The sequence below is a fragment of the Ornithorhynchus anatinus genome, chromosome 21, assembly GCF_004115215.2.
Source record: "Ornithorhynchus anatinus isolate Pmale09 chromosome 21, mOrnAna1.pri.v4, whole genome shotgun sequence".
Taxonomy (NCBI): Eukaryota; Metazoa; Chordata; class Mammalia; order Monotremata; family Ornithorhynchidae; genus Ornithorhynchus; species Ornithorhynchus anatinus.
In genome coordinates, this window is record NC_041748.1 from 240,848 (window position 1) to 259,260 (window position 18,413).

The window sequence follows — 18,413 nt, forward strand, 5'->3', positions numbered from 1 at the left end:
GGCTGGGCGCGCTTCCCGAAGAGCATCTGGACAGAAGCAGCAGCAGCAATGTGGAAAGTTGGGGAGAGGCTGGAGGTGGGGACATCAGTGAGGAAGCTAATACGGTAGTTAGGAAGAGACACAGAGACACTCAGAAAGAGACAGGTTGGTGGTCAGTCAGACAAACTGGTGGACACGGAGAGAGACGCGAGCGACTCGTGTTGGAGGAGCCGAAAAATCGTCCTGGGGAAACCGAGGCCCAAAGATGCGTTGTTAGTGCCCCCGTCACCCGGCATACAGCTCAGGTCTGCCCTGAGCCATGATCCCTGCCCCGATCTCCTTACGTGAAGCCACATCCTGCCGCAGCTTGGCAGCTTCTGCCCAGGGCCCTGGGCGCGATGGAGCCCCGCCCGAAGCCCCTACCCACCACCCCGGAGGGCTCCGGTCACGTGGCGGCAGCCACCGGCCACTTAGACTGAGGAGGAGGAGGAGGGCGAGGCCGGGCCGGGGAGGGGCCCAAGGGGAGAGACAGAGACAGAGAGAGACACCGACGGAGAAAGAGGCTGCGCCTGAGCCCCAACGCCCCGCCCCCGGCCACCTCCCCCGAGCTGCCCCACTGACCCGTGCGCAGGCCGGCCTGCTGGGCTGGGCCATTCGCTTTCACGCTCTTTACGAAGATGGTGTCCACGGGCTCCAGGCAGCTGTGAGGGGGCCCTGTGGAGCAGAAGGTGAGCAGTGGGGCGGGGATGTGGGGGTGCACTCTGCACCTAAACGCACGCAGGTCTTCTGCCACACTCAAAGACTCACGACGATGACGATGGTATTTATTAAGCGCTGGCTATGTGACAGGCACTCTACTAAACGCGAGGTGAATACAAGCAAATCTAGTTGGACACAATCCCTGTCCCATGGGGGGCTCACGGTCTCAATCCCCATTTTACAGATGAGGTAACTGAGGCACAGAAAGTGAAGTGACTTGCCCAAGGTGACAATCATTCACCTAGACTCTCATACCAACATACTCGCCCAGGCACATGCACGTTCAGAAACTCGCACCACTCAATCATATACAAACATGCTCCCACATACACCCACAGACACACCCATAACCATCATCGGCTTCAGTAAGTGTACATTCGAGGAGACGTTGGTGACCCTGCCCTCGAGCAGATTACAGTCCCCTGGGGGAGGAACTCGGGCAGAGGGAGGGAAATACACTGGGAACAAGAGGGAGAACCCGGTTTTAGCAGGGAAATGCCAGAGTAAGCAAATGGAGTCAGTCAACAGACTTGCTCATGTGAGCTGGGGGATGCTGAGAGCAACGCCAGTGCCGGGGGGGGGGGGGGGGGGTAAAGGGGATAGTCTGGGAAGGTCTCCTGGAGGTTTGGAACGGGATGGGGGCAAGGATGTGGTTTGGAGGTTTCAGGGTGCGGGGGGAGGAGTTTCAGGTGAGAGAGCAACCTGAGTGAGAGGTCAGAGGTGGGAGGATCAGTGGGGGCGGGGGGACAACCCAAAGAAGGAGCGAGTCAGTGGGACCTGGAAGCCAGTGCTCTGGAGTCTCTGTCGGAGCACAGTGGTCTGCACACAGTAAGCGCTCAATAAATACGAATAAATGGAGATACAACCAGGCTCCGCTGGCTTCCGAGCAGGGGAGCGAGGGGGGCAGAATGACCATTTACGAGGACGGTCCGGACGGCAAGTCGGGATAGACGGGAAAGGGAAGAGGCTGCAGGCAGGCGGTCGGCGAAAAGGCCGGAGCAGCCCTCCAGCGGGGGGGTGAGAGGGTGCGTGGGCCTGCCGTTTGTCGGGCCAGAGGAAGGGGCCGATGTGGGAAATATTGGGGATGAAAAACCAGTGGGATTTCGGCAGACTGAATGGGGAAGGAGAAACGCAAGGAGGGGGTCAAGAGCCCGAGACCGCAGTCTTCTGGGACAGGACGGGAGGGTGGTGTGGTCGACTGGGCCGGGGAAGAAAGGGAGTTCAATTTTGGACATCCACAGAGAGCTGTCCTAAGGGCCGGAAGAAATATGGGATTGCAGAAGGGAGACGTCGGGGCCAGCAAGGTCGTTTCGGGAGTCATCCGCGAGGACGTAGGTGGGACCCTGAGCCGTGGGAGGGAATCAACTCTCCAAGGGAGTGTATGGAAATTGAGCATCGAGTTGGGGAGCCAGAACTGAGCCTTGAGGGACCCCCAGCCCAGTTAGGGGACGAAAGGAACAGGCATCTGAACCCGAGAAGGAGCGGAGAGAGAGTTAGGAAAAGAACCAGGTGAAAGCTACGTCAGGAAGACAAGGTTGGACAGCGTTTCTGGGAGAAAGGAGTGGGCCGAGGGGTCAGAGGCGGGGAGAACGGTGTAGAAACAGACAAAGAGCAGAAGTCAGGAACCAACGAAGCCGGGTCTCCCCGAGTGAGACCCAGGAGGGACCGGGGGGCCGATTCTGGCTTTCCTTACCTCTGCGGCCGCCATCTTCTTCCGCCTGCAGAGGAGAGGGAGATGGGCGTGAGCAGCTGGTGCTGGTGGCAGCAGCGGGCCCCATCCGGGAGCGGGGCGGGTCCCCGGCCCACGCCATCGGGCTCTGGGTGGGCAACGGCTTCATCTTACGGGGGGACCCGGGCTCAGCGACTGGGCACCCCGCCGCCCAGAGCTACCCACGGTCTCCTTATCGCCCTGCTGCCAGCTCGCCAGGGGCAAGGGCGGCGGGAAGGGACCGGTCTTCCCCCGAGGATCCCGGGGCGAGGGTCGGGGCCGTCCGGCTGCAGCGGCAGGGCGGATGCTGGCGATGCTTCCCACGGGAGAAGGAAGGCACTGGGGCCACCAACGGTCCCCTTGCACCCCGGATCTTGACAGCTCTGACCAGCAGGAAGTTCTTCTGCAAGTCTCAGCTCATGGCGGGCAGGGAATATGTCTGTCATACTGTTATACTGTACTCTCCCAAGCGATTAGGATAGTGCTCTACACACAGTAAGCGTTCAATAAATATGACCGACAGATCGACCGACTGATCCTTCCTGTTCTCTTTCCCGGCTTTTCCCCTCCCTCAGCCCCCAGCAGAGAAGAGATGAAGAGACCCCAGCCGCTCTCCCCACAGGCTGGCCCCCAACCCCCAAGGCAGGGAGCCTGATTCTCAGACTCCACCGGCCCCAGAACAAGGAATGAGGCTACAAGAGCTAGGAGGAGTCTTAGCTCCTCGCTAACACACGTACGCCCACACGCACACAAATACGGAGAAAGCTCTTGTAAGACTCACGCACACCCACAGAGTCACAGATAGCAAACATACACACCCATCGACCCACCCACCCTCGCCCTTTCCCACAGCCCTCCGACTGCCCAGAAGCTGCGGCCAGTTGGTAGATCCGTGGCTGGTCCTGGGCTTGGGGCAGGTCCCTTCCCCAGTTGTCAGCTCCACCCTTCCCCTTGGCCCCTAAGCTTCCAAAATAGCCAAGTTCCCACATTTGGGGGTTGGGGCGAGCTGCCCCACACCCCAGGAGAGCGCTCAGTCGGTCAAGCCAGTCAATCGTATTTTTTGAGCGCTTAACTGTGTGCAGAACACGGTGATAAACACTTGAGAAATTACAATATAACCGACACATTCCCTGCCCACAACAAGCTTATTTTTTTACGGTACACGTTAAGCTCTTACTATGTGCCAGGCACCGTACTAAGTCCTAGACCCTAGAAGGTCGGGAAAGCCCAAGGCACCTTTGGGCTCCGGGGGGGGGGGGGGGGGGGGGGGAATGACTGTCGGGCAGTTACTCATATTTACTTACTTACTGTATGCAGAGCACTGTACTTGGGAGGGTACAAGATAAGAGTATGACAGACAGCAGAAGGGTCAAAGGTTACACTGCCAGGCCAGCCGGAAGTCCCTATCTCTAAAGAGGGAGTCATGCCTGGGTCAGGGGGGTGGGGGGGGCCGGGACAGGGAGGCGGGAGGAGGGGGGAGGATGGGGAGGCAGGGGAGGACGGCGAGGCAGGGGTGGATGGGAGGCAGGGGTGCACAGGGAGGCAGGGGTGCATGGGGAGACAGGGGTGGACAGAGAGGCCGGGATGGCATGGAAGGCAGGGCTGGACGAGGACGGGCAGACAAGGGTGGACGGGGAGGCAGGGGTGGACGGGGAAGCAGGGGGTGGACGGGAAAGTAGGGGGTGGACAGGGAGGCAGGGGAGGATGGGGAGACAGCGGAGGATGGGGAGACAGGGGTGGATGGGGAGACAGGGGAGGATGGGGAGACAAGGGAGGACAGAAAGGGATGGAATGGAAGGCAGGGGTGGACAGGGAGGCAGGGGAGGACGGGGAGGCAGGGGTGGATGGGGAGGCAGGGATGGACGAGGAAACAAGGGTGGATGGGGAGGCAGAGATGGACGAGGAGACAGGGGTGGACAGAGAGGCAGGGATGGAATGGAAGGCCGGGGTGGACAGAGAGGCAGGGGTGGACGGGGAGGCAGGGATGGACGAGGAGGCAGGGATGGACGAGGAGGCAAGGATGGACAAGGAGGCAGGAGTGGACGGGAGGCGGGGGTGCAAGGGGAGGCAGGGGTGGACAAGGAGGCAGGGATGCAAGGGGAGGCAGGGGTGCAAGGGGAGGCTGGGGTGCAAGGGGAGGCTGGGGTGCAAGGGGAGGCTGGGATGCACGGGGAGACGGGTGGACAGAGAGGCAGGGATGGAATGGAAGGCCGGGGTGGACAGAGAGGCAGGGGTGGACGGGGAGGCAGGGATGGACGAGGAGGCAGGGGTGGACGGGGAGGCAAGGATGGACAAGGAGGCAGGAGTGGACGGGAGGCGGGGGTGGATGGGAGGCAGGGGTGGACAAGGAGGCAGGGATGCAAGGGGAGGCAGGGGTGCAAGGGGAGGCAGGGGTGCAAGGGGAGGCTGGGGAGGCAAGGGGAGGCTGGGGTGCACGGGGAGACGGGTGGACAGAGAGGCAGGGATGGAATGGAAGGCCGGGGTGGACAGAGAGGCAGGGGTGGACGGGGAGGCAGGGATGGACGAGGAGGCAGGGGTGGACGGGGAGGCAAGGATGGACAAGGAGGCAGGAGTGGACGGGAGGCGGGGGTGCAAGGGGAGGCAGGGGTGGACAAGGAGGCAGGGGTGCAAGGGGAGGCAGGGGTGCAAGGGGAGGCTGGGGTGCCAGGGGAGGCAGGGGTGCACGGGGAGGCAGGGATGCACGGGGAGGCAGGGATGCACGGGGAGACGGGTGGACAGAGAGGCAGGGATGGAATGGAAGGCCGGGGTGCAGGGGGAGGCAGGGGTGGACAGGTGAGGCAGCTGAGCTCCCTGGACAGAGAGAGACTGACGGGTCCCAGCGGATGGGGAGGCTGGGGTTGGGAGGGATGAGGGGGGCCGCCCCCCCAGCCGGGGGGTCTTACCCCGGCGTGGGCGTCCGGGTGGTGGAGGTGGAGTCCGTCCGGCGGGGGCGGGTAGACGATGAAGTGCCGCAGGGTGAAGCCGAAGCCGTGGTGGCGGCCGCTCTTCCGCAGCAGGACCGTCCGCCCCGGACCCGCCGGCTCGCAGGGCGCCAACACGCCTCCAGGGGGCGCTCCATCCGCGCGGGCGGGGGCCGGGGCCGGGCCGGGGGGCGGGGCCGCCTGCGGGGCACAGCGCCGGGGGCGGGGCCGTCAGCGACGAGGCGGCAGGCGCACGCGCGCGGGGCGGGGCCGCAAAGGGAGCGGGCGCGCGGCCAGGCGGCGTCCTCATTGGCGGAGGCCGAGGGGCGTGGCCACGAAGGGGGGGCGCGCGGCCAGGCGGCGCCTTGATTGGCGGCGGCGGCGGAGAGGGGGCGTGGCCACAAAGGGAGAGGGCGCGCGGCCAGGCGGCGCCCTGATTGGCGGCGCCAGGAAAGGGGCGTGGTCGGGAAAGGGCGGGGGAGGAGGGGTGTGCGCGCGCAGCGGGGCGGGGTCCGCGTGGGCGGCAGAGCGCCGGCGGGGGGGGGGGCACGAGGCGCAGCCCGGGAGCCCAAGGACCTGAGTTCGAAACCCACCTCCGCCCCCTCCCTGCTGTGGGGCCCTGACCGAGTCGCTTGCTTCCCCTGGGCCTCGGCTTCCTTACGTGAAACCTCCCCCGATTAATAACAATAACGTTGGTATTGGTTAAGCGCTATGTGCGGAGCACTGTTCTAAGCGCTGGGGGAGATACAGGGTCATCAGGTTGTCCCACGTGAGGCTCACACTTAATCCCCATTTGACAGATGAGGTCACTGAGGCCCAGAGAAGTGAAATGACTTGCCCACAGTACGATTAGACCGCGAGCCCATCATTGGGCAGGGATGGTCTCTCTGTGGCCAAACTGTCCATTCCAAGCGCTTAGGTCAGTGCTCTGCACATAGTAAGCGCTCAATAAATACTACTGAATGAATGCATGAAAAATGGGGATTCAATTCCTGTCCTCCCTCCCTCTTAGTCTGTCAAGCCCAAGTGGGGCAATCAATCAATCGGGGTTAATTTGCTGAACTGTCCATTCCAAGCAGTTAGTACAATGCTCTGCACATAGTAATCGTTCAATAAATATTATTGAATGAATGAATGAAAAATGGGGATTCGATTCCTGTCCTCCCTGTCTTAGTCTGTCAAGCCCAAGTGGGGCAATCAATCAATCGGGGATAATTTGCTGAACTGTCCATTCCAAGCACTTAGTACAATGCTCTGCACACAGTAATTGCTCAATAAATACTACTGAATGAATCAAAGATGGGGATTCGATTCCTGTCCTCCCTCCCTCTTAGTCTGTCAACCCCAAATGGGGCAATCAATCAATTGGGGTTAATTTGCCCAACTGTCCATTCCAAGCGCTCAGTACAGGGCTCGGCACATGGTAATCGCCCAATAAATACTATTGAATGAATGAATGAAAAATGGGGATTCAATTCCTGTCCTCCCTCCCCTTTAGTCTGTCCACCCCAAGTGGGGCAATCAATCAGTCGGGGGTAATAATAACACTAGCGCTAACTGTTAAGCACTCGCCATGTGCCAGGCATTGTACTAAGCGCTGGGGTGGACACAAGCAAAGCGGGCGGTCCCACATGGGGCTCACAGTCCTATTCACCATTTTACAGATGAGGGAACGGAGGCCCAGATAAGTGAAGTGACTTGCCCCAGGTCACACAGCAGACGAGTGGCAGAGCCAGGATTATAACCCAGATCATTCATTCATTCTTTCGATCGCATCTGAGGACTTACTGTGTGCAAAAGGACTGTACTAAGCGCTTGGGAGAGTACAATATAACACCGAACAGACACATTCCCTGCCCACAACAAGTTTAGTCTAGTCTAGTTAAGCGCACATAGTGAGCGCTTAACAAATACCAACATTATTATTATTATTAGTTTAGTTTAGTTTAGGCCATTAACCATTAACCATTAAGCCACGATTTATTAAGGGCTCACTATGCACAGAACGCTGCACTAAATGCTTGGGAGCGGACAATACATCAGAGTTGGGAGGCGCATTCCCCGCCCATGATGAATTTACAGTCTGGAGACAGCCAATGATAGAAATAATGAAATTACCGATATGGATATGAGCACTGGGGCTGGGGATGAATATAAAGCCTTTAAAGGGGGCGGATCCAAGGGCCAGGGAAAGACGGAAGGGGGGTGGGGAGGATAAAGGAGGGTTTAGTTGGGGAAGGCCTCTCGGAAGAGATGGGATTAGAATAAATCTTTGAAAGACGGGGAGAGTGGTGGTCCGTCGAATATGAAGGGGGAGGGCGTTCCGGGTCCGAGGCAGGACGTGGGTGAGAGGGGTCAACGGAGAAATAGACAAGATGGAGGAACAAGGAGTGTGTTCATTCTGCTTCTATTGTACCTTGCACTTAGTCCAGTGTGCTTTGAATACAGGAAATGCTTAGCAAGTACCACAGCGATGATTATTAGTCTTATTATTGGGCCTAGGCGGAAGCCTTATATGTCTGCAGGGGATCCTCCAGGACTCCTCCACACTTAGGGGCTGGGCAGCAGCGGGGAGGGGAGGAACCGGATCACCGAATTTGGAGAAGGGACACCCAGAGAACAGGCCGGGCAGCCCCCCGGAGGGGCGGGGAGCCCATCCGGGGCCGGGCGGCCTCGGCCTGTGGGAAGGGAGACAATAAGACAATAGCGGCGGCTGAGTCACCACCACCGATTCTGCTGAGACCCAAATCTCCTTCATCCCGGTTCTGGCGGGCACCCTTCTGCCGGCCCAGCGGGGCAGAGGGGACGGAGGTCCAGACTCCCAGGGATGAGGCCCCGCCTACCCCCACCGGCCCTCCTCTATCTGTCCCGGGGCCAACGGCAAGAGGGGCTTCTGAGAAGAACTTCCAGAGGGCCAGGGCTGTGTGAGCTGGACCCCTGATCTGCTCTTGACACCAAGGAAGGAAGGATTGGAGGCAAAGGGGACTGTAGCCCTGAAGCTGCAGCTGTGGGGATTAAAATTAGACATCATGAAGTTTTAACTGGGTCTGGGGAGGCCATCCCCTGCCCCTGCCCCCGATGCTCCCCCAGAGACAGCCTCATTTCACTCAGATAAAACGGTGAGCTTCCGGCCGATCGGTTGCACTCCCCACCCCCGACACGCACACATCTCCCCAACCTTTCTCCAGCTCCCACCTACGACCCCAGGCTCACTCAGACACCTCTTCCTGGACTTTGGAGCAGGGGCAGATCTCCTGGGCCTGGGATGGCCCCTCCAGACGCTCCCACGGAAATCAGAACCACCCTGCGGACCACCCGCGGCCAGGGCCCGGGGCTCCATAAATAGGTCTCCAGCACCAAGGTAGAGGAGGTGTAGGGGGTGGGAAGGTCGATATGAGGGCTGCGGCGGCGCCAACGATAGGCCAAACCCGCCCCCATCCACCTGGGATAGGTAAGGGGCAGGTCCGCTCAGAGGCAGGGGGATGGATGAGATGACTCTCGCCTCCGAAGGCATCTCCTCTGGCCGAAACCTGACAACCCCCAGGTTGGAACAAACCCCGGCCTGAATGGGAAATGGGGGGAAGGGCCACTTACCCAAATCCTGACCCACCTCACTCTGCCCCTGCCCCTTGCCCTGAGGACAACGGGCCATGCCACCCCTCATCGAGGGGTGGCCCAACTTCACCCCTAGATGCCCAACTCCTCCAAGGGATATGGGCAGGGAGCAGGAGGGGCAGAGGCTGGGGTCAGGGATGGGTGCGGGGTCTGGGGGGTGTTGGGGTAGGGCCCCCCCCTCCCCCAACCATCCCACACCCCTCCCCTTCTCGCCCAGGACAACCCGTGGCTCACCGCACGGGTCCGACCGCCCCTCCGGGCCGCGTCTCCTGCCGTCTGGGGCCAGGGGCGCCCAGGGTCCGGTCGGAGGCTGAGCAGCCAGAGGCAGCGGGGCTCCAGGCCGCTGCAGTCCACGCCCACGGACCGCTCCCAGCACCAGCCCGGGCTCCTCGATACCGCCTCCGGCCACATGTCCAAGCCCCCGGACCCGGTCGGGTCTGTGGCAGGAGCGAGGAGGCCCCCGAGCCCGTCTCTCCCTGAGTGGCGGCCGCGCTGGCTGCCCCCTCGCTCCCTTCCCCCACTGGGGATGGGACAGACACCCACGCGTGCACACACACACCAGGCCGGGTCAGCCCCTCCCCGGCACAGCTGCTCGTCCTCCCCTTCCTCCGCCCCCCTCCGCTGACCCCTCCTTTCGGGCCCCAGGAGGCTGGAGTAGAGATGGGGGGCCGATCCCTCAGTTTAGCCTCCCCTCAGATTCCCCCACCGCCACCCAGCCCTCCCTCGGTGGCTTTGGCTGAACTGAGGCTCACCCCCTGCCCATTTTGTTGGGGAGCTAGGAGCTGTCGCACCTGGCCTAGAGGGTGGGAAGGAGCTGGAGGGGGCTGGGGATGCAGGTCTCTCCCCTCCCTCCAGCCTGGTCAGATGTGGGGAGAATGCAGGGTGTGGCCCCTCGTGTGGAGGGGGCTGCGGACCGCGAGGGACGGCAGCGGGGGCCCGGGCACGCTGGGGAAGATTCCAGGCATTATTGGGATGTTGCTCAGACTGACCCCCGACCCCAAGCCAGAAATCTAGAGCAGGTGTGCTCCCAACCCCCAACCCTTCACCCCGGCATCCCCTCCTACGGGACGGTCTGGGGGACTCAACTGTTGCCCCGGACCCCATCCCCAAGGCCCCGCCCCCGAAAGATTGGGAACCGGGCCCTGGATTCTAATCCCAGATCCACCACTTGCTTGCTGGGGAATTGGGCCATTTTCTTAACCTCTCTGGGCCTGGTTAACCTCATCTATAAAATGGAGATTAAGATTGCGAGCCCTACGTGGGACAGGGACTGTGTCCGACCTGATTAGCTCATATCTACCCCAGCGCTTAGTACAGTGCCAGGCACATAGTAAGCACTTAACAAAAGTTACTTAACTCGTCTGGGCCTCAGTTTCCTTGGTAAAATAGGGGCTAAATTTCTCCTACTTAGACTGTGAGCCCCATGTGGGACTGGGACTGTGAATGACCTGATTATCTAGTATCTACACCAGTGCTTAGAACAGTGCTTGGCACAAACTGAATGCTTAAATACTATTATAACTAATAATCATAACAATAATTAGCACCAAGCTCCATCTGACCTTGGCACAGACCCATCCCCCAGGCAGGGGATGGACTAAATGACTCCCTGAGGTTTGCCAAGGTCTAGAAACAACTGATTCTCAGAGGAATCCAAACTCCCAACTCCTGGAAGGCAGGGCTGCGGGCCCTGCTCCCTCTCTAGACCCTAACTGGGCCTTGTGTCCGACCGATCCCGAGGCAGGGGACTGATTCGGATGACCTCAGGCGGGAGCATCCGGGAAGGAGGAGGCTGAGGAACAGAGAATGTGTGTGGGGGTGGGGGGGGGGGGGGTTGTGATTGCATGTGCGCACTCGTCAGGGGCCCCACAAGGGTGGGTGGTCCCCAACAACTAAGAGACCCTGCTTTAGTAAGAGAAGAAAAGGGAGGGACAAGTCGAGTGGCCTGGTCCCTGCCTACAAAATCAATCAATGTCTCTCTTTTTCTCTCTCACTCACACACACACACACCCCACCCCACCCCCCACTGGCAGGTGGTACTGGGCCCCACATACCAAACACCCCACCCTACCCTCTCACTGCCCACTCAGGCCCCCTCGGGGATCCCACGCTCCTCCCCCGTCCCCCCGCCCAAGAGCCGGCCCATCCGCTGCCCTGTCGGCCAGGAATGCCCACGGCCAGGCATGCCCGGGCTGGCAGGACCAAGAAGCTGCCAGGACAGGCTGAGGGGAGGGGCCCCCTCCCCTCCCTGTTCAAAAAACCGAGGGCAGAGATAGAATCTGGCCTGCCCCGAGGCAGGGGCATGGAGAATAATAATAACTATGGTACCTGTTAAGCACTGACTATATGCCAAGCACTGTTCTAAGCGCTGGGGTAGGTACAAGATAAACAGGTTGGACACTGTCCCTCTCCTACATGGAGCTCACAGGCTCAGTGGAAAGAGAATGGGCTTGGGAGCCAGAGGTCATGGGTTTGAATCCCGGCCCTGCCACTTGTCAGCTGTGTGACTGTGGGCAAGTCACTTCACTATGCCTCAGTTACCTCATCTGGAAAATGAGGATGAAGACCGTGAGCCTCACGTGGGACAACCTGATGACCCTGTATCTACCCCAGCACTTAGAACAGTGCTCGGCACATAGTAAGCGCTTAACAAATACCAACATCATCACAGTCTAAGGAGGAGGGAGAACAGGTATTGAATCCCCATTTTGCAGATGAGGAAATTGAGGCGCAGGGAAGATAAGTGACTCTCCCAAGGTCACAAGGCAGAAAAGCAGCAGAGCAGCGATTAGAATCCAGGCCTGCTGATTCCCAGGTCTAGGCTACTCCCACTAGGCCACGGTGCTTCTCGAAGATGACGACTTTCCGGGGCCCCTTCCTCGGGGTAGGTTCTTCGGATTAGTGTCCTGTTGCCCTGCGCCCACCCCTCCCATTTCTCCCATTTCTAATAGTGAAGGGGGTTGGGGGGGCGGGAGACGGAGGAAAAATGGGGGCGGGAGGAAAGGGGACCAGGGAGAAGGTCCAGCTGAACTTGGACTCCACGACACAGACTCCCTGATCCTGGAAGAACGAGGGGATCACTCTGGGTTATAAATGCGTTGTGGACGGGGAACGTGTCTATCAATCTGTTATACTGGACTCTCCCAAGCATTTAGTACATTTCTCTGCACACAGTAAGCGCTCAAAAAACACCACTGGTTGATTGACCGGCAAACTGCAGGAGACAGAACTCAGGGATTCTGGACCGAATCAGGCAGGAAGGACCAGAGTGTGGGGTGGTATGACCCTTTTTTTCCACGGTATTTGTTAAGCACTTACTATGTTCATTCAATCGGATTTATCGAGTGCTTACCGTGTGCAGAGCCCTGTACTAAGCGCTTGGAAAGTACAATACAGCAATACTACGTGTCAAGCACTGTTCTAAGCACTGGAGCGGATACAAACTCATCAGGTCAAACCCAATCTCTGTCCACAAGGGACTCACAGACTAAGCAGTAGGGAGAACAGGTATCGAATCCCCATTTTTACATTTGAGAAAGGTGAGGCCCAGAGCAGTGAAGTGACTTGCCCAAGATTATACAGCAAGCAAGAGACAGAGGCAGAATTAGAACTCAAGTCCTCTGACTCCTGTAACCTATGCTCTTTCCACTAGGCCATGCTGGGAGATCATACTTGGAACCAAGGCCTGCCTAGAAGCAGGGGGATGGATGGGATGACGTCTCGTGACCCCCTCGGGCCTGGTGCGTGTGAAATGAACCAGAAGAGCTGGACCAACGCAGGGAGGGTGAGAGGTCAGCGCATCCGGGGGGGCCACTGGGAGACATGGAAGGGACCCAGTCCATCCCAGTGGACCCTGGAGAGGTATGGCAGGGGGACCCATCCTATCCCGGGGTTGGGTGGGGGCCACAGACCCCTGGGAGGCACGGGAAGCAGCATGGCCTACTGGATAGAACACAGGCCTGGGAGTCAGGAGATGGTGGGCTCTAATCCCTGCTCCGTGTGGCCTGGGGCAGGGTCACTTCACTTCTCAGGGCCTCAGTGACCTCATCTGGAAAATGGGAGTGCGACCGTGAGCCCCACGGGGGACAGGGACTGTGTCCAACCTGATTTGCTTGGACCCACCCCGGGCACTATGTAACAGTGCCTGCCATATAACAATAATAATAATAATAATAATGGTGGTATTTAAGTGCTTACTATGTGCAAAGCACTGTTCTAAGCACTAGGGAGATATAAGGTGACCAGGTGGTCTAAGCACTAAGCACTACGATCTAGGCACTAAGATCTAAGTTCTAAGCACTAGGGGGATACAAGGTGATCAGGTGGTCCCACGGGGGGAGCTCACACTTTTCATCCCCATTTTACAGAGGAGGTCACTGAGGCCCGGAGAGGTTAAGTGACTTGCCCACAGTCACACAGCTGGCAAGCGGAGCAGCGAGGCTTAGAACCCATGACCTCTGACTCCCAAGCCCGGGCTCTTTCCGCGCAGCCACGCTGCTTCTCTAGTAAGCACTGAACAGATATTATTATTATTATTATTATTATCAGTGGGCCCCAGCCCAACCCAGCAGACTCTGGGGAGGCATGGGGGCAGGGGGAACCAGCCCACCCAAGAAGGCCCTGGGCGGGACATAAGGGAGACTCTGCCCATCCTGGGGGAGCCTGGGGATGTTGGGAGGGATGCAGGGGGGATCCTGTCCATCTGGGAGACCCCGGGGCGGGGAGAAGGAGGGGGATGGGACCCCCAGGCTATCGGGGGGAGAGGGAGGAGGGGTCACCGAAAGCAGCTGGACCAAACCCCCGCCCCGGGGCAGGTCCCGGCAGCTCCCGAAATTCCGGAGGCGGGGAGGGAGGGGACAGAGGGGAGGGGAAAGGGGTGGGCCCGGCCCGCCCCACCCGCCCCGAAACCCTTCCCGCCCCCTCCCCCCAATTCCCGGCCGGGGGACCGTCGCCGCCTCTGCCCCCCGCCCCCCATTACCGTATTTCCCCGCCGCCTCGGGCCCCGCGGCTGCCGGCCTGGGGCGGGGGGCGCCCCAAAGATGGAAGGGGAGAAGGATGTGCAGAAACCAAGCTGGTGCCCCCCCGGGCCGCGACTTCTCCCAGAGTTTGGGGGACACAAAGGGGGCAAAGGCGACAGAGAGAGAGAGGAGGTTGGGCAGGGGGGCAACCCTCTCTGTCACCCACCTCCTTACTCTATCCCGCCTGGTATTTGTACATATTCATTATTCTATTTATGCCATCAATGGTGTGTATATATCTATCATTTTATTCCTTGATTTTGATGCTATAGAGGCCTGTCTACTTGTTTTGTTGGCGGTCTCCCCCCTTCTAGACTGTGAGCCAGTTGCTGGGTAGGGATTGTCTCTCTTTATTGCTGAATTGTACTTTCCAAGCGCTCAGTACAGTGCTCTGCACACAGTAAGCACTCAATAAATATGAATGAATGAATGAATGAATGGATGAATTTCCCACTGCAACCCAGCCCCAGTACTTAGCTCCTCTAACGCCAACAGACGGCCTGGGCCTCATTCTCACTGATACGTACTTCTCTCCCAAGCGCTTAGTACAGTGCTCTGCACCCAGTTAGCACACCATACATACGACTGAATGAATGAATGAATGAATCAATTCTTATCCATCTCACTGTGGACTCCTTGCTCACATCCTCCCTCATGCCTGGAACTCCCTCCCCTTTCTTTGAAACCTTATTAAAATCGCAACTCCCCCAGGAATCCATCACTGCTAGTTACTGAGTGCTCACCCTGTGCGGAGCACCGTGCTGAGCGCTTGGGAGAGCCCCGCGTGAGCCAGGGATCGTGTCCAACCCGATGAATTGGGATCTACCTCGGCACTTGGAACAGTACTTGATGCAAAAGGAACCACTTAAATTCCGCAATAACCGTTAACAATAACACAATAGAGTTTGGGGACGCGATTCCTCCCCACCAGGAGCTGATGGGCTAAAAGGGGAGACAGACATTAAAACTAATTACAAGTTGGGGAAATGGCAGAATTTCAGGATACACGCGCTCTGGGGTACAAATCCACGTCCACAGGTGATGCAGAAAAGGTGGTGAGTAGAAGAAATGATGGCTTAGTCAAGGAAGGCCTCTTGGAAGAGACGTAATTTTAGGAGGGCTTGGAAGACGGGGAGTGTGGTGTACGCTGTTGGATACATCTCCAGCCCGATTAGCTTCTATCTACCCCAGTGCTTAGCACAGTGCCTGGCAGAGAAGCGGCGTGGCCTAGTGGCAAGAGGACACGGGTGCTAATCCCAGCTCCGCTACTTGTCACTGTGTGACCCTGGGCAAATGGCTTAACTTCTCTGTGCCTCAGTGATCTCATCTTTAAAATAGGGATTAAGACTGGGAGCCCCACGTGGGACAACCTGATTACCTTGAATCTACCCCAGCACTTAGAACAGTGCTTGGCACGTAACAAATACTATAATTATTATCATTATTCCATAGTAAACACCTAGCAAATGCTATTATTATTATTACTATTAAATGAAGGGGGAGGAGTAGCAGGCCAGAAGCTGGGTGAGGGCAAAGGGTGAGCAGCAAGATAGATGAGATCAAGGTATGGCGAGGAGGTCACTGATAATAATAGTAATTGTGGTCTTTGTTAAGCACTTACTAAATGTGCCAGACACCGTACGAAGCACCGGGGTGGATACAAACAAATCGGGTTGGACACAATCCCCATCCCACAGGGGGCTGGCAGTCTCAATCCCCACTTTACAGATGAGGTCACCGTGGCACAGAGAAGTCAAAGCTTCTTGCCCCAGATCACTCAGCGGAGGAGAGGCGGAGCCGGAATTAGAACCCGAGACCTTCTGACTCCCAGGCCCACTATGCCATGTTGGAGGGGCAAGGTCTGTGGGCTGAGTTGTAGGGGAAGATCAGTAAAGTGCAGTAGGAGGTGGGGAGCTAACTGTGTGGCTCAGTGGAAAGAACAAGGGCTTAGGAGTCAGAGGTCTTGGGTTCTAATCCCGACTCTCAGCTGTGTGACTTTGGGCAAGTCACTTAACTTCTCGGTGCCTCAGTTCCCTCACCTGTCAAATGGGGATTAAAACTGTGAGCCTCAAGTGGGACAACCTGATTACCCTGGATCTACCCCAGCGCTGAGAACAGTGCTCGGCACACAGTAAGCGTTTAACACATACCAACATTATTAGTAGTAGTATTATTATTAAAGCGGATGGTGAAGGGCTCTCTGAATGAAGAGGTGGAGAGGCAGCAACTGGAGATTTTTAAGGAGAGGGGAAACACGGACAGAGCCTTTTTTTAGAAAAATGTTCCAAATGGCAGAACGAAGCAGGGACTGGAGAGGGGAGAAACCGGAGGCAGGGAGGTCAGAGAGGAGGCTGATGCAGTCATCGAGGCTGGATATGGCAAGTGCTTGGATCAACGTGGTACAATGAAAATGGAAAAGGGATAGATTCCGAAGAGGTCATGAAGGTAAAACCGACAGGATTTGGTAACGGGTTAACTCCCTGAGAGAGATGAGGCGAGAAAAACACCAAGGTTGCGGGCTCGTGAGACGCTAAGGATGGTGGTGATGCCTCCAACGAGGGGAAAGGCAAGGGGAGGATGTGGTTAGGGTGGAAAGACGAAGAGGTTCTGTTTGGGACATGTTAAGTTTGAGGTGTCGGTGGTGGGACATCCTAGTAGAGATGTGCTGACGGCAGGAGGGAACGCAAACTGCAGAGAAGGAAAGAGGCTAGTCTCGGTGAGACAGATTTGCGAATCACCCAAATAGAAATGGAAGTTGAAGCCAAAGGAGCGGATGGAAAACCTTCCCTGACTAACTTGTCATCCCCCTCCAACCTTATTTGCCCTCCCTACTCTACCCCCATGCACTCAGTCCCACCCCCTGGGCACTTGGATGCTCACCCCCACCTCCAGAGAATTCATATTCACAACCTTGTCCTTTTTTTATATCTATTGGTTAAGCGCTTACCATGTACCAGGCACCGTTCTAAGCGCTGGGTTGGATACAAAGTAATCAGGCTGGACACAGTCCATGTCCCCTTTTGGGTTCACAATCTTAATCCCCATTTTACCGATGAGGTAATTGAGGCCCAGAGAAATTAAGTCAACTCACTTGCCCAAGGTTACACGGCAGAGAGGTGGCGGAGCCGGGACTAGAACCCAGGACCTTCTGACTCCCGGGCCCGGGTTCGATCCCCTAGGCCGCGCTGCTTCTCTGATGCTTCCGGAACCCATGATTTACTTCAGTGTCTGCATTCCCCGTTAGATTGTAAAGTCTTTGAGGGCAGGGATTTTGTCTACCAACTCTAGTGGACTCCTCCAAGTGTGGAGTACAGTGCTCTGCCCCGAATAACCGCTCAGTAATACCACTGATGGATTGGATCGACTGCCTTGCCCCGCGGCCTGCCTGCTGGCCCCTCTGCCCCCAGCGGCTCATCTTTGCTCCCCCCAGAGTGTCGCTGCGTGGGCTCGTCCCCACCCACGCATTCCTGCTCCCCCAGAGTGCCCGCTGCCCCCCGCCCCCCAGGGTGCCCGCTCCCCTGCCCCTCCCCCTACCGCTTCCTGTTTTCCCGGGGAAAAAATCTCAGAATAGCGGCGGCTCCTCTGGCTGTGTCAGCGGGAAACAATGAGGCGTTTCCGCAGGCCCCGGCTCACACCCGGCTCCCGGCCGGCGGGGGGCCCGGCCCGCGGGGGGCCCAGGGGTTCCCTCTGCACCCCGCTCTGCCATCCGCCAGTCCGGGTGCCGGGGGAGGGGCAGAAGAAGGGGAGAGACCCCCCACCTCGGCGGGTCCCCTCCGCCTCACAGACCGGGCCGGGACCACTCGCCCTGGGCCGGGAGGCCGAGCGGGCAGGGCCGAGGGGCCGGAAGGGAAGGTGAGGAGGCCGGAATCTGGTCCGGGAGGAGAGGAGAGAGGGAGGATGGGAGGGCGAGAGGGCGAGAGGCTTCCACAGCCCACCCCGCCATCCCTCTCCCACAGTTGGGCTGTCGGCTCAGAGGAAGGACCGCCTCTGCTGCCGCCGCTACTTGCTGCTCCTTCCCAAGCGCCCAGGGCAACCCCGGGCATACGTCCACGCCCCGTATGGCGCGGCGCCCGCCCTCTGGGTACCAGGTGCCCAGTTCAGGCCCTCACCCCACACAGCTGCACACGGTAAGCGCCTGGCACGGAGCACTGCAGCTCACTGCCCTCAGAAGGCGCTCAATAGATCCCGTTATTCCCCTTCCCCGCATCCTGGAATCCCAGTCCGCCGGGGGGCCGCTGGTGTGAGAGGCGGAGGGGGCGGGCGCACCGGGAGAGGGACTCCTCGGAATCGCCACCCGAGAACAACAGCGGGCCACGGCAGGGCGAGCTGAGCACGGGCGAACCCCAGGGGGACGCGGGCTGCAAAGTTGGAGGGGCTGTGGGGGGAGGGAGGGAGAGGAGGCAGCTATGAGAA

At 58.6% G+C, this 18,413-nt stretch overlaps 1 protein-coding gene across 1 annotated transcript in view; it reads right to left on the bottom strand.

Moving 5' to 3' along the window:
• The window catches only part of ARHGAP23 (Rho GTPase activating protein 23), a 42,380-nt gene extending 32,987 nt beyond the window's left edge, over positions 1-9,393 (bottom strand). The window contains 4 exon segments of the mRNA XM_029049537.2: positions 601-693; positions 2,432-2,555; positions 5,350-5,568; positions 9,217-9,393. Coding sequence (XP_028905370.1) covers positions 601-693; positions 2,432-2,555; positions 5,350-5,568; positions 9,217-9,393 — 613 coding nt within the window.
• Between the last annotated feature and the right edge of the window lie 9,020 nt (positions 9,394-18,413).